The following is a 13,031-nucleotide window of genomic DNA, read 5'->3' on the forward strand; positions in this document are numbered from 1 at the left end:
CAAAATGCTGGTGTTAACTTTGGGCTTGCGGAAAGGCACCACAGGCAGATCCACACCATACATTTAACACAAACCCAATGCACATTTCAAGCACATGACTCCCCCCCCCCCCCCAAAGAGTTATGGGAACTGCAGTTTGTTAAAGACGCTGGGAACTGTAGCAGCGAGGGGGAAATCATGGGCTCGAAATGTGCCAGTTAATTACTCCTGCATGATTGACAGCATGCAATAGGTGCCTGTAACTCTTGCCCAACCTCACATGTCACATGTGTGCTAGCAGTGCCAATGTATGCATTAGTCAGGTTGAAGCCAGGTAAAAACGTCAAGAAATGCCACCCAGTTTCTTTTTTGGTGCTAGTATGACTGTCCAAGCGCACCCGGGAATCGAACCCGTAATTCACCAGCGCCTTCATTTGTTCTCCCGCTACTCCACGAACGCTCCCATTGGCTACGACGACAAAAGAGGGCGGGACACCTAGAAGGAAGTTCCCGCGAGAGAGAACACATCTCGGCCTTCACCTCAACATAGAGAGATTAATTTAGAGAGCCGTCCACCCTTTCCGTTTTTTTATCAGAACTTCCGGCCTAGGGTCGAACCCTTTTCCGTTTTAACTCCCAGGACAATGCATAGCGGGGGAAGGGTCACCATAAATATGTGAATGGCAGGAGGAGGAGCCCATGTAGCATCACTCTCGCGAGTACGCTCCACCCACTCTTCCCTTTTTCTATTTCTATGTCAAGTCTGTCGATTTGATGATGCAGTACAGAACGCGGATGGCGGCGATGATGCCGACCTTAGTAGCCGCCTCTGCGCAAAGCTCGGCGTCCCCTATTGGCTGAGCGTTCTGTCAGTCAAACGGCCAGCGGGGCGGTACTTCAAGGGAAGGCCTCCCCAGAGGCCAAGAGTGGCGGCGGTGCTGGCGCTGCCGCGGGAATGAGGAGACGCCGCTGAGGAACATCGGCCGTCCGGGGAGCGTCCACGCCTGAGTTACCGTCGCCGACAAGTGAGGATATTTGCGGGGTGGGGTGCGGGTTTCAAATATGAATAGTAACGAGGGGGCGTGGCCTATATTAATATTAATAAGGGGGCGTGGTACGTGTGACTATCAATGAGGATGTCACTGATTATGAATTGGGGAACCTGAGTATAATTGAGGGTATGTAAGTGTTTTATCTATTATACATGCACACATTATGTTAGAGACTATTGTAGTTACATAGTATATATTTTGTTTAAATACTGTAAAGAGTTATATATATATATAATTATCTCTGTGTGTAGCTGTATATCACAGAGGCTGGGAATGAAGCATATTTATTTCATTATTAATAATGTTAATCGTTAACAATTCATTCATTGTAATTCAAAAGTAACTGAGTGGTTTTAATTATGAATTCATAAATCACCCATTGCAGACAATTGTAGTTCAGAAGTATAGAAATTGTTTAAATGGCTGAATGAATAATGTGAAGATGCATCATGGCTTGCAACCTTCTTTTCCACCAAGTGGTGCTTAAAGTTAACAGTAAATTGCAACACTTAGCAGTTGCTGCAACAGTCAGCTTATGAGGTCAAAGGGGGGGGGATGTGTTTTGTTTCCTGCACTTGGATCTTGCTCCTTCCTTACTTGGTTAATTTTTTATCCACGTACCAAGATTTGAACCCAGATCCCACCTCTGTATTTGCAGCATTTTGTTGAAAATAAGAGATGAGCAAAGAGAAGTCTATTGATGGCTACTAGGTATTCAGTAGTGTGCTTCTCCCCACCTGATGTTGTATACAACTCAGTCCTACTCACAGTAGACCCACTGAAATTACTGGACATGGCTAACTTAGGGCTATTTATTTCAGTGGATATATTCTGAATTGGGCAGAGCTGGTTACAGCTCTAAGCTGAAGCACTTCCTCGTCTGTCTCATTGTCCTGATCTGAATGTCATATGGGAGTGCTGGCTTGATTGCCCTAAACAAGAACAGATTAATGTTCATCTTGTTTGATGACAAAACGTATTTCTGTTGCTCCTGATAATGCATGTATGTGTGTGTGTGTGTGTGTGTTTCTCTGACAGGTTTAGGTAGCTGCGCTTTGTGAATAATTCATACTTGTTGGGCTTTGATCGTTAATTTGTATTTCTGTCACTGCAGCTCGTTTAATGAAAAGCACTCATGTTTCACACTTGGTTTTTAAAAAGGCTTTCATTTACGCTCCTGACCTCAAGAGAGTGGGAGCTTGGGGCGTGTGTGTTTGATGCTGCTGGGAATATTTCTTTCATTATGTCCCAATGGGATTACTCAAAGGAATGAAGAGAGAGCGCTTGAAAGCTTGCAGCTGAAGCATGATTTCCGAAGGCTGATTTATGAAGATGGTATGAAAACAGCCCCTTTGTCGACACAGTCAACTTATTTATTTAACAAAATGTATATCCCACTTGATTGTTTTCACTGCTTAAAAATTCTCTTAAAATGTATCAAAATTATTGACAAAGAACATTCTGCTTCTGGGCCTTTTCTATGCAAACCAATGATGATGATGATGATGCTCAGACTGTCATGAGGAGTTCCTACTTTCTACGCACCTTTTGCAGCATGCAGTTACAGGTTTTACATCACTTCCAAAGGAGTGTTTTATGCAATATCAGTGGATTCCTGCATATTCTTTGGGGTGGGTACTTGTGGTCTTTGAGTATAGAATTGCAAGCCAATAGTCGGCAGTCTACAACCTTGTGGCTTCCAGTCTTCCAGGCCTTCTACTGTAGCATTTGTCTTTGGGGCATTTTGGAAGGCAAGCAGATTCTTTTCTCAAGTTAGCAGGAGGCAGTGATGGTTACCAACTTGGATGGATCTGAAAGAGGATTAGACAAAATTCATGGAGAATAAGACTATCAATGGCAACTAGCCATTATAGCTATGCTTCCCCCATGGTCAAAGGCAGTAATGCTCTGAATAGCAGTTGCTGGAAACCACAGGAGGGGAGAGGGCTCCTGTGTCTGGGTCTTGTTTGAGGGCTTCGCACAGGCATTTCGTTAGCTGCTGTGAGAGCAGGATGCTGGACTAGAGGGGCCATTAGCCTGATCCTGAAGGGATCTTCTTAGGCTCTAAGTTGTTGCGCTCTCTCTCATGTGCACACACACACACACAAAGTTGGTCACATACTTCATGCAGAATTACTATCCAGCCTTCAGCCCTCATGCTTCCCTGAGCTGTTGGGTCATTTGACGCTTTATAATAGATTTCAGTTTGCAGCCAGGCGTTATTAATTCTTCATGAGCCAAATTGATTGTTTAACCTTATTGTTTTTTCCATTTTGATCAGGACCCTGAAGCCTTTGTGCTTTTGCAAAATGACTTTGAACCGCCTGCTTCTCCCCCCACTGCTGCAACTTGGCAGTGCCCCCGTTTCGGTGGTTTTTCTGGTTGTTCCTGAAACACCGCTTGGGACTGGTACCTTCTGAGCCCTGCCGCCGTTTTCATGCTTGTCTCTTTCCTTTTCCCTTTCATCATCCTTGTAGGATTCCACCATCTGCTGGAAAAGATGGGGAACGTGGAAAGCAGCAGCCATTACCAGAAGCACCTCTCGAGGTTCCTTCCTGATGAACAAGCCGACATTGATAGCGTCTTCGTTGCCTTATCCGGGTCGGGGGAGGCTGTCGGAGGAAAGGGGGGCAAACCAGCCAAGAAGGGCGTGACTCTGACGATGCTCAAGGCAAGAAACAAAACTTGGTTGACAATTAGCATGCTTAGCCTTATCTGATAATTTTTTGTGTATTTGCAGCACTTTGTGGACACGTTCCTATTGTAATATTTGCAGCAGCCTTGCATAGTGCAGATGACCTTAAACGAATTGCTTAAAGTCAGCTACCGAATTCACAGCAGCGGCAAGATTTGATTCCTTGAGCTTTGTCTCAGTCTCCTGGACACTTTGCAGTGGAAGGGCTGCAGCTCTATGGTAGAACATCTGCTTTGCATTCAGAAGGTCCCAGGTTCAATCCCCGGCATCTCCAGGTAGGGCTGGGAAAGCACCCCCCCTGCCCCTCCTGATACTTTGGAGAGCTGCTGCCAGTCAGTGCAGGCAATACTGAGCTAGATGGAGTTAAAAGTTCTTGGTATAATGCAGATTCCTATATTCCTAAGATTAGTCAGGGCTTGTAGTGGTGATGTTGTTTTACAGAGGATGCTCCTACACAGAGGTGGAGAACCTGTAGCTTTTCAGATGATGTTGGACTTCCAACTCCCATCAGCCCCAGCTAGCATGCCCAGTAGTTGGTGGCTTCCCACCCCTGATATAATGCATTGGTCTCCCAGTAATGAGCTGCAGCACATTGGAGTGGGTTGCATGAGTGATACTGTACTGATTACTTTTAAAGAAATAAGAAATAGAAAAGGGACAGGTGCGGGGCGGGGGGGAGTTAGGGAGAGGGAGAATAATGTAGCTGGAGTGGTGGCGTAGTTGTTAGAGTGTCAGTCTAGGACCTGGGAGACCAGGGTTCAAATCCCCACTCGGCCATGGAGCTCACTGGGTGACCTTGGGCCAGTCACAGCCTCTCAGCCTAACCTACCTCACAGGGTTGCTGTGGGGATTAAATGAGGAGAGCGAGAACCATGTTCAGCACCTTGAAGGTGGGATATAAATGCAATAAATAAAAAAAAACAAATAGGCATCTGGCTTTCTTCAAGTTGAGCCACTGCATCTTCTTCCCTGTCCTGCAAATCCTGGGAATTATTTTGCATTGACTGTTAATCCAGCATGCCTGCAGTATATGTTGCTTTGTGGCTTGCTGTCCTTTGGGAAGAGAGTGGGATAGAAATTCAACATGCAAATAATTAAAAAGTGTAGCCGCTGCAGCCTGAGAATCATAGAATTGTAGAGTTGGAAGGGACCTGGAGGATCATCTATTCAGGAATATGCAGCTACGGGGATCGAACCTGCGACTTTGGTGTTATCAGCACCATGCTCTAACCAACTGAGCTATCCAGAAAGGAGCCTGGGAAACAGTTTTATACCAGATCAAACTGTGACTCAGTCTGGCTCAGAATGCTGGGTGGGAAGCCTGTTCCCAAGCCGGTTAAGAGCTGATTTCCAGAGGTAGAATTCCAAAATGTGAAAGTATCCCTGGCATGCTGAATGTGTAATGAGCGGCTGGCTTGTTCCTTTTGCCTGTTGGCCCAAACAAAGAGACATACAGCGAGGGGAGCCAGAGGAGAGATGGCGCTTCCTTGGCATCAGGATGCATTGCATTTGGTGCAGAGTGAGCTCCTGCCACTTTGGAGACTGCTTGTTCCTTCTGGATGGCTGAACTTCCCTGTTGCGTTTCCGTCTATCTCTAGGCCCACGTCAAGGAGGCCCTCCCTGAATCAATGGTCATCCGGCTGTACAATGGGATGAAGAGCATCTCTCTGTCTGAGAAGTCTCCTGGGTCCAACGGGCAGGTGGGGAAGGAGCAGTTTGTCATTTTCATGTCAGCAGTCTTCAAAGGCAACGCCGAGGAAAAGAAAGGCATCGTCATGAAAATGATATCGAACACGGACAGCACCCTGAAGGGAAGTCAGATCATTGAGGTAAGAAGAGAAAAAACCCAGTGTGTTCCATTTGCCTGTAAGAGAGAGGAAGAGGGACTGGAGCAGAAATGGGGCAAGGTGATGGATGTGGGAACCAAGACTGGGAAGCCAGGAATCAATACCTAGAAGCCAGGAATTGTCCACAAATTTAGCAAAAGGAAAGGAAGGCAGATGCTCAGCCACTGCTGTCTTTCTCCAGTGCCAGATACAGAAGCTGTAGTTATTCGTATCGTACTAGTCCCTGTTAGTATCCTTTTCTAAGTATTAATTTCTGCCCTCGTTAGGAGTTCTGTTCCTTTTTTGTGTGTACACCTGCCATTTAAACACTCCACGTAGGAAAACAAAATTAAACTCTTGAAGTTTGCAGAGGATCTGGTTGGCTCTGTGGTTCACGTCCTGAGCTACAGGAAGATGCTGAAGGGCTGGAACTTGAAGAATGTGCAGAATTCAACCACAGGAATAAAAGCTTTGGCGTCTCAGTTAGTGTCGGAGTTGAAATCGGCAGGTGAGTGGCGGAATGTCCATTTTCACTTTGGTTTAGCCGTAGGCCCTGGCGATGGTTGGTGGCCATTGTGAGCTCCATAGGGTTTGTGGCTTGGGAGACAGAGAGGCGCAGAGAGCTGCATTTGGCTCTTGGGCATGAGGTTTCCTGCCTCTGGAATACAAGATAGCTACTAATAGACATTTCCTCCTCTGTCCTTTACTCCTAATCCATTTAAAAGCCCTTGGATCCAGTGGTCAGGTTTGGCAGTGGCTCCTTTGGACCCGACCAGGTTTCCTGGTGCTACTGACCTCTAACTTTTGTTTCTTGCTGCAGATGGGAAGAGGCTTGAGGGTGGTCAGGCGCTGGATGCTGTCTGTGACGAAAGCAGCATTGAGGATTGGGTCTTCCGGGTTCCACAGGTCTCCGCTTTCCTCACTGTGGCCGTCCAGCAGGGGCTGCCCATCCTGCACTCCCTCCCGGACCAAGAGCAAGAGACCTTCCCTTTGCTTCCGGAGTGCCAGGGGGTCAGAGGCAGCCGCTTCGTCAGCCTCCTCAACATCCCGTCCGTCACCTACATCAACTCTCACCTGCCTTCCGAGCTCCAGCACAAATGGAGGCTCCTCTTTGCCTCCCAGGTTCATGGTGAGAGCTTTACGCAGCTGTGCGGGCACATTGTCAACCAGGGGCCCTGCGTGCTGGTTCTGAAGGACACGGATGGCTACGTCTTTGGTGGTTTTTCATCGTGTTCCTGGGTGGTTAAACCACAGTTTCAAGGTAAGAATGCCTGTAGACCCAACGTCTTTCAGCCTATAGCTCACATTTCACAAAATCTCAACCCTGCTCCTCTGGCAGGTGCTATGGGGCAAGGCTCGGTGTTTAAAAAGTATTGTCTAGAAAATTCTGTATCTACACATCCCAAATTCTTTGCCAACAAAAGCAGGATCATTTGTATAAATTGGGCAAAGTGTGCAATTTACCATATTTCCATGGTTCCTGGAAATCTCATTCTCCCACTATTCTTCAGAGATTTTAGCTGGCTTTCCCTTCGCTGGGCAGGAGGGTTGGTGCTGGTTCCTGCCAGAAGGCTGCCTTCCCTGCTGAGGTTGCCTATCAGGGGCCGTGTTCCAGGGGCAAAAGTGGAACAATGCATGCAAATTTGACTTTTTGACAGTAGGCTGGTTCTTCCACAACCCTCTCTGTCCTTCATAGAGGCAAGCAAGAAGCTTTGTTAGAGTTCAAGCACATGTGTTTGCTTAGCAGGGCCTGTGAGGGACATGGCCCATGGAGAGGGGGTGTGGCCTGTTGAGAGTCCCAAAGGCTGGAGAGAGGGACCTGGAGGGCCACATGTTCTCTGATGCGCCTCTCCCCTTTCTCTCTTTCAAGCCTGTCTTCACTGACAAGACAAACATGAACTTCTGGGGAAGATGAAATTTTGCACCCAACACCACATTTTGCCTGGGGTCTTCCCACTGACTCTCCCAGTTTAAGTCCCTATTGGTTTTAGTGAGTTGGAGACCCAGGCAGGTGTGCGCAGAATTGCAGACTTCACAGATTTATTTATTTTAAATGTGCATGCTGTCAAAATGACTTGCTACTGTTTTCCCACTAGATGGCGACCCTGCCGTTGCTTTTGATTCTGCTGAGATTAGAACTATTGTAACTCTCTTTAAGGTGGAGAGTATTCTCAGGACAGATCAAAACGCCTAGGACGTAGAGTAAATGTGTTCTTCCGGGAAAGAGCTGTAGCTTTGCATGCAGAAGGTCAAGGATTCATTTCCTGACATCTCCAGGCAGGACTGTCTTAAGCATATGCGACGCCAGGGTGCAAAGGTCCGCCCGGCGCCGCCCCCACCAGGTTGCCCAGTCCTAGGCATGCAGGAGGACGGAGCTGGCCGTCCACCTCAGCGTCTCGCTGGCTCAGTCACCCCCAAACTCACGGCGCAGGTTCCTCTGTTCTGTGTCCCTAGATTGCCTTCCTTTCTGTTCCTTGCTATTTGGTCTGTGCTCCTTCTTCCTTCCACTGTCATTTTACAGGCAACAATGGATGCTTTCTGTTCTCTGTTTCCCCCTCGCTTGAGGTCTTCACTTACACCGGCTACAACGACCACTACATGTACCTGAATCATGGGCAGCAGACAATGCCGAATGGCCTTGTAAGTACAAAATGGTTGCAGGATAAAGCCTTGTCTTGTAAAACGGCACTTTCAGTCACCCTGGGGAATCTAGTCCTCTTCTGCAGTGCGACTGTGAGGGTCAGTTTTTGCTGGATCACACCACTTGAAGATTGTGGGTTGGGCAGATAGTGTGCTTGATCTGCTTGTCCAGATTTTTTTTTTTTGTGTGTGTGTGTGTGTGTGTGTGTGCGTGTGCGTGTGCATGTGCGTGGTTGGCCAAATGGCCTTTGCTGAGCATCTGACCGAAAGCCTATATTTATTTAGTTGAGCTTTTATTTTATTTTTTTACAAGGCAAAATACAGAGAACAAGGGAAGCTAGATGATTCCGGAATTACAAATTCTTAATATAAAAAACGATGAAATGTAGGCAACCATTAAAAAAGAAGAAGCAAGGGATGCATACGTTGAAAGGATAGAAATACAAAAACGGTTATTGTAAAAAATAAAAGTTCAGCAGAGGAGAGCCTGTTGGGAGTTTTCTCCCCAAATCCTATTGAATAGGAAGACGTGTTCTTTATTGCTTCTTCCTTGTCAGTATTTTCTTCTTAGGTATTCCCCTTCAGTGTGTAGTTTGACTTAAAAACGGTGTGGTGCTTGATGTAAGGGAAACTGATTTGTACTTGTATTCTGTCTTGCTGTTTCTGTATCAAATAGCCTATGGCTTTGAACAGTAAAGAAAGGTACTGTTTCGCAGGTGTGATGATGGCTGTTAGCTTAGATCATTTTGGAAGGGGGTTAGATAAATTCATGGAGGAAGCGAGGCCTGTAAAGGCAACTAGTCATGGTTGCTATCCAGGACCTCCCTGTTCAGAGGTAATGTGCCACCAATTCTTGAGGACTAGTGGCATGGATGTGCTGTTGCCTTCCTGCCCTGCTTGTGGGATTATCTGAGGCATCTGATGATTGAGCACTGCAAGAAGCAGGATGTGTGAGCTGAGTAGCACTTTGGTCTGACCCAGCAAGGCCCATTTTAGATGGGTCGGGTGATGTTGGGGCCAGCATGCCTGCCTCTGGGTGGATTGCCATAGCATGTCCTTCCAGCCCCACCCAACGCTGATAGGGTCATTCAGTTAAGGGGCAGACTCTGCATGCTGCAGTGCGTCCGCTAAACCCCTTTGTTATTCTTTCCTAGGGCATGGGGGGACAACATGAATACTTCGGCCTGTGGATCGACAGCAACTATGGGAGGGGCCACAGCAAAGCCAAGCCCAGATGCACCACGTACAACAGCCCTCAGCTGTCGGCCAAGGAGAACTTCATGTTGGACGCCATGGAGGTTTGGGCGGTGGGAGACCTCCCAGAAAGTGCCACTGTAAGTGACCGCTGTGACTGTCTCTCTAGCTAAACAATAACCTTGAGGTAGCTGGACAGTGGGTCAGCGGCCCCCTGAAACTCACGCATGAACTCTCTGAGTCAAAACAGCTTGCAAACTTCCATCCCTATCAACACTAAGGGATGTTGCACTAGAGGGTGGGAACCTTCAGGAAGCACCCACAGTCCAGGCATGGCATTGTGCTGTGTAAATGGCACCCAACAGTGCTAGTCTCCTGTTTGAGGAAAGGAGGTTGAGTGGACAGGCAGCTGTGATGTCTGCAGTTCCCCGACTCCTTTGAGTCACTCAGTCTGCAGATGGGTGATCAGTATTGTGATGTGTCATGTCTTCTTGTTTGTGTCATGTCCTCTTGGATAACAAAAGCTGATTTATTGAGGCCACAGTGGGCTGCTGTGCATGGTTGTACTATTTCTTTTGGGCTGATGGGCCACAAGATGTGTTTCCCCTTAAAGGGGTGTGTGGCTTCTGGATGCCAGCACTTTTCTATGATACCACCGTGCATGTATGAAAAGGCTAAAAGCAAAAGAAAACTCTTATGTTCAGTGCTAACACCAGTGACAAGTCTAATTGCCAAACAACAATCAAAACAGCAGCAAGAGCCATTGCAGAGACAGGTACACCCACTTCCAAAGCAAGACTAGAGTTAATCGCCCGTTAAAAGTTTTGGAGAGGAAAACGGCATTTTCATACTGCTTTCCTGGCACAGAAAAGCTGCTAAGTTTCTTGGCAACAATACCATGTGGGTGTGGGTGCATGTGCTGTTTTTTTTGTTCCTTTCCTTCCTTCCCCCAGCGGTGCCCCAAGGGTTCCTCTTAGCGATCAGAGATCACGCTCTGACATGGGTCCCCTTCTGCAGTCATTTCAGGAAGCTCCGTGACCTTACCCAACCTGTTTGACTGGACCAACAAAGTAGGCTGGCAAGCGGGCGGGGGCCGCAGAACCTGTCCTGCTGTTTGCAGAGGGATGGCTGGGGGGGGGGGAGCTGCACAGGGAAGCAATAACAACTTCCTTCTAACGCAGACGTGACGTGAAAATGAAAGGGCCCCAGGATGGGTTGACCGTGACCTTGAATTCTTATTTTGTTTGGTGTTCCAACCTGCCTTCTGGGTTTCGATTTAGGGCACGGGGCAGAAGAGCATCCTGGACGCAGACCCCGAGGCCCAGGCTTTGCTGGAGATGATTGGGAAGGGCCGGAAGAGCGATGGGTTGCGGGATCCGGCCGATGGCGACGGGGGCGACAACTGAGAACAAGGCCTGGAAGCTCTTGCCTGATGCTTTGTGCAGAGCAGTCTCTGATCTCTCTCCAACACCACATGTGAAAACTCGATAACACAAACCGCTCAAGTGTAATGTGTTTTCCTAGAGTTGCATGTTGTCTGGTTAGGAGACAAATCCTTTGTGTAGCGGGATGGTTTGTCTGTGGCGGGCAGATGGGGTGATTGCATGCTTTAGGTAGTTCTCAATAATCAAGGGTATTGCTGAATATAAATGAAGACAGGTCCATGCCCCTCCCCCTCCTTTGGATCAGTGTTAGCATCCACTATTTAGTCACACATTTCGTCTGTGAGCAGCTCAAGGGAGTTTTCGAGAATCCTGTTGGGAAACAGTTTCCTGAACGAATTGCAGCTTGTTTGCTCAAGAGGGCCTTTGCTAATCATGTTGAAGCAAGTTTTGTTGGGGACAGTTGGTTCCACCCAGTGTTGAACATTCACAGACCCTGCTTTAGGAAACTCACATTTTGAATGTTGTAAAGGCAGTAGCCAGAGAGCTGAGCACTTGATCAATGCTGCTTTGAATCTCAGACTGCTGTCCCAGACACCATTCACATAAGTGTATGGGACGGAGAATCAAGTCAGATTTCCAGGGTGGTGCAGGCACAGGCACAGGCCAGTGTTGGGAGTGCAAGCAAAAGACCGCCTCCCTGGTGAATTTCTGGGTGCGTATGGCATCACTGCACCAGACCCTTTAAGATGCATGAGATTGGGCTGATCCTTGAGCTGCTGGCGGCAAGTTGCAGGATAACCGGATCAGCACGAATCAATGCTAAATCATGCAGTGAAGCAGTGGATGCAGCCTGTCAGTCGGGGGACCACTCTGAAGGATGAAACGTTGGTTGCAGCCAAACTTAGCAATGTCTGAAACCCAAAGACCCAGTTTTCTTTGCTAGGTTTTGTCGAGAAATGATCTCAAGTCCTCAATTTAAGGCCTACTTCAGGCATTCAGTCTAGGGAATTATAAAGGGGTGTGAAGACGGGGCTCTACCTTGGGTTTTCATGTGACTGTCCGCTTTGCAAATCTGCACCTCTATGCAACACAAACCACACAGCAAATAAGATGATAGCATCTGAAACATAAGCTGCAAATTTTAGAGCTACTCAGGACTTCTTTTCATAACAGTGTCCTTAGCCCCACCCCTTTTTTAAGGTAGTGAACTTTTGAGTAGAAAATTAAGTATGCAAAGCAAGGAATCTAAAACTGACATTCCCTTTGCAAGTGTGAAAAACAAGTATTAGCTTCCACTATAGTTCCACTTGAGCCTCGCAGATTACTGAAAGGTGGGGAATAACAATAAAATAAAAGTGGTCTATAGAGGTAAACAGTATGTTGGAAATTGAAGTGTCTTTTGGCTTGTTGATGTATTTGATCAAGTTGCAAAGGCGTAATTTCCACAATAGCTGGATCTGTTCTGGTCTTCTGAGTGAACAGATCCAGCTTCTGAGTGCATCTTTTATGTATACTATTCTGACTTGGTGACATCATGTTTAAGGTCTGTAACCTTAGAAGGAACTATTTTGTTCCACCAGCTTTGTTGCAATAAATCTACAAGATACATAGGGGTGTTTCTTGTTTGGCAGCTATACTTTGATAGCAAAACCTTCCATGTTGCCTTATAGCCATATAGCCTCAAATCTTGCTACACCCTTACTTGGGAGTCTTGTCTGATTGAATTCAGTGGGGCTTCTACCTAAAAATGCTTAGGGACAGGCCGCAGATCAGAAATTAAATCATGTTCACAGTCATGTTTCTTTCTGTAGAATAGTGTTTATGAGACAAGGCAAGAGAAGCTTGAAATGGAAAATCTGCTAATCTGAAAGAGCTACTTCTGCCCTGTTTGATGGTTTATCTGTGTAGACGGATGCTGTGCCTCCCTGTGTATCCAACCTATGGTAGCTAGCTAGCTATACCCTAGTCTCTTTTTCATAGGGGCAATAGGAAACTGCCTTACACTGAGTCAAGCTCCATTCCTCCTTCCTGTCCCAGAGCTGCAATTCTCAGAGTCGATAACAATCAGTCTCTCTTCACAGGGAATTCTGCGAATTGTAGGCCTGTGAGGGGAATGGGGTGTGTGTCTCCTAAACAACTCTTTGTTTAAGGTGGTATTGCAGGATTAAAAAATGTATGGTGTTTATGTGGCCCAGGTGCTTCTTCTGCTGCTGGAACCAGCCTCCCCTCAAAAGTAGAGAGGAGGAAGATCAAGAGAGAG

The 13,031-nt window shown here is 47.1% G+C and overlaps 1 protein-coding gene across 2 annotated transcripts; it reads left to right on the plus strand.

Moving 5' to 3' along the window:
- Window positions 1-798: 798 nt before the first annotated feature.
- Window positions 799-10,883, plus strand: MEAK7 (MTOR associated protein, eak-7 homolog). 2 transcript variants are annotated; one of them, XM_081201230.1, is made up of 8 exons: window positions 799-1,004; window positions 3,509-3,702; window positions 5,325-5,555; window positions 5,916-6,060; window positions 6,373-6,813; window positions 8,074-8,192; window positions 9,347-9,526; window positions 10,667-10,883. In XM_081201230.1, exons 2-8 carry the CDS (start codon window positions 3,532-3,534, stop codon window positions 10,790-10,792), a joined length of 1,413 nt encoding a protein of 470 aa, XP_081057356.1. In that variant the 5' UTR covers window positions 799-1,004; window positions 3,509-3,531; the 3' UTR covers window positions 10,793-10,883. The 2 variants fall into 2 exon arrangements, with proteins under 2 accessions (XP_081057356.1, XP_081057357.1); XM_081201231.1 differs by lacking the exon at window positions 799-1,004 and adding an exon at window positions 1,034-1,157.
- The last annotated feature ends 2,148 nt before the right edge of the window (window positions 10,884-13,031 follow it).

Source organism: Podarcis bocagei (assembly GCF_964188305.1).
Source record: "Podarcis bocagei genome assembly, chromosome: 7".
Classification (NCBI taxonomy): domain Eukaryota; kingdom Metazoa; phylum Chordata; class Lepidosauria; order Squamata; family Lacertidae; genus Podarcis; species Podarcis bocagei.

What these genes read in the sequence shown, in the direction of transcription:
- MEAK7 (XM_081201230.1), top strand. Translation starts at nt 3,532, where the DNA reads ATGGGGAACGTGGAAAGCAGCAGCCATTACCAGAAGCACCTCTCGAGG. An exon ending in AGGGAAGTCAGATCATTGAG is followed by an intron (nt 5,556 to 5,915) that starts GTAAGAAGAGAA and finishes AAACTCTTGAAG; the next exon opens with TTTGCAGAGGATCTGGTTGG. An exon ending in GGTTAAACCACAGTTTCAAG is followed by an intron (nt 6,814 to 8,073) that starts GTAAGAATGCCT and finishes GTCATTTTACAG; the next exon opens with GCAACAATGGATGCTTTCTG.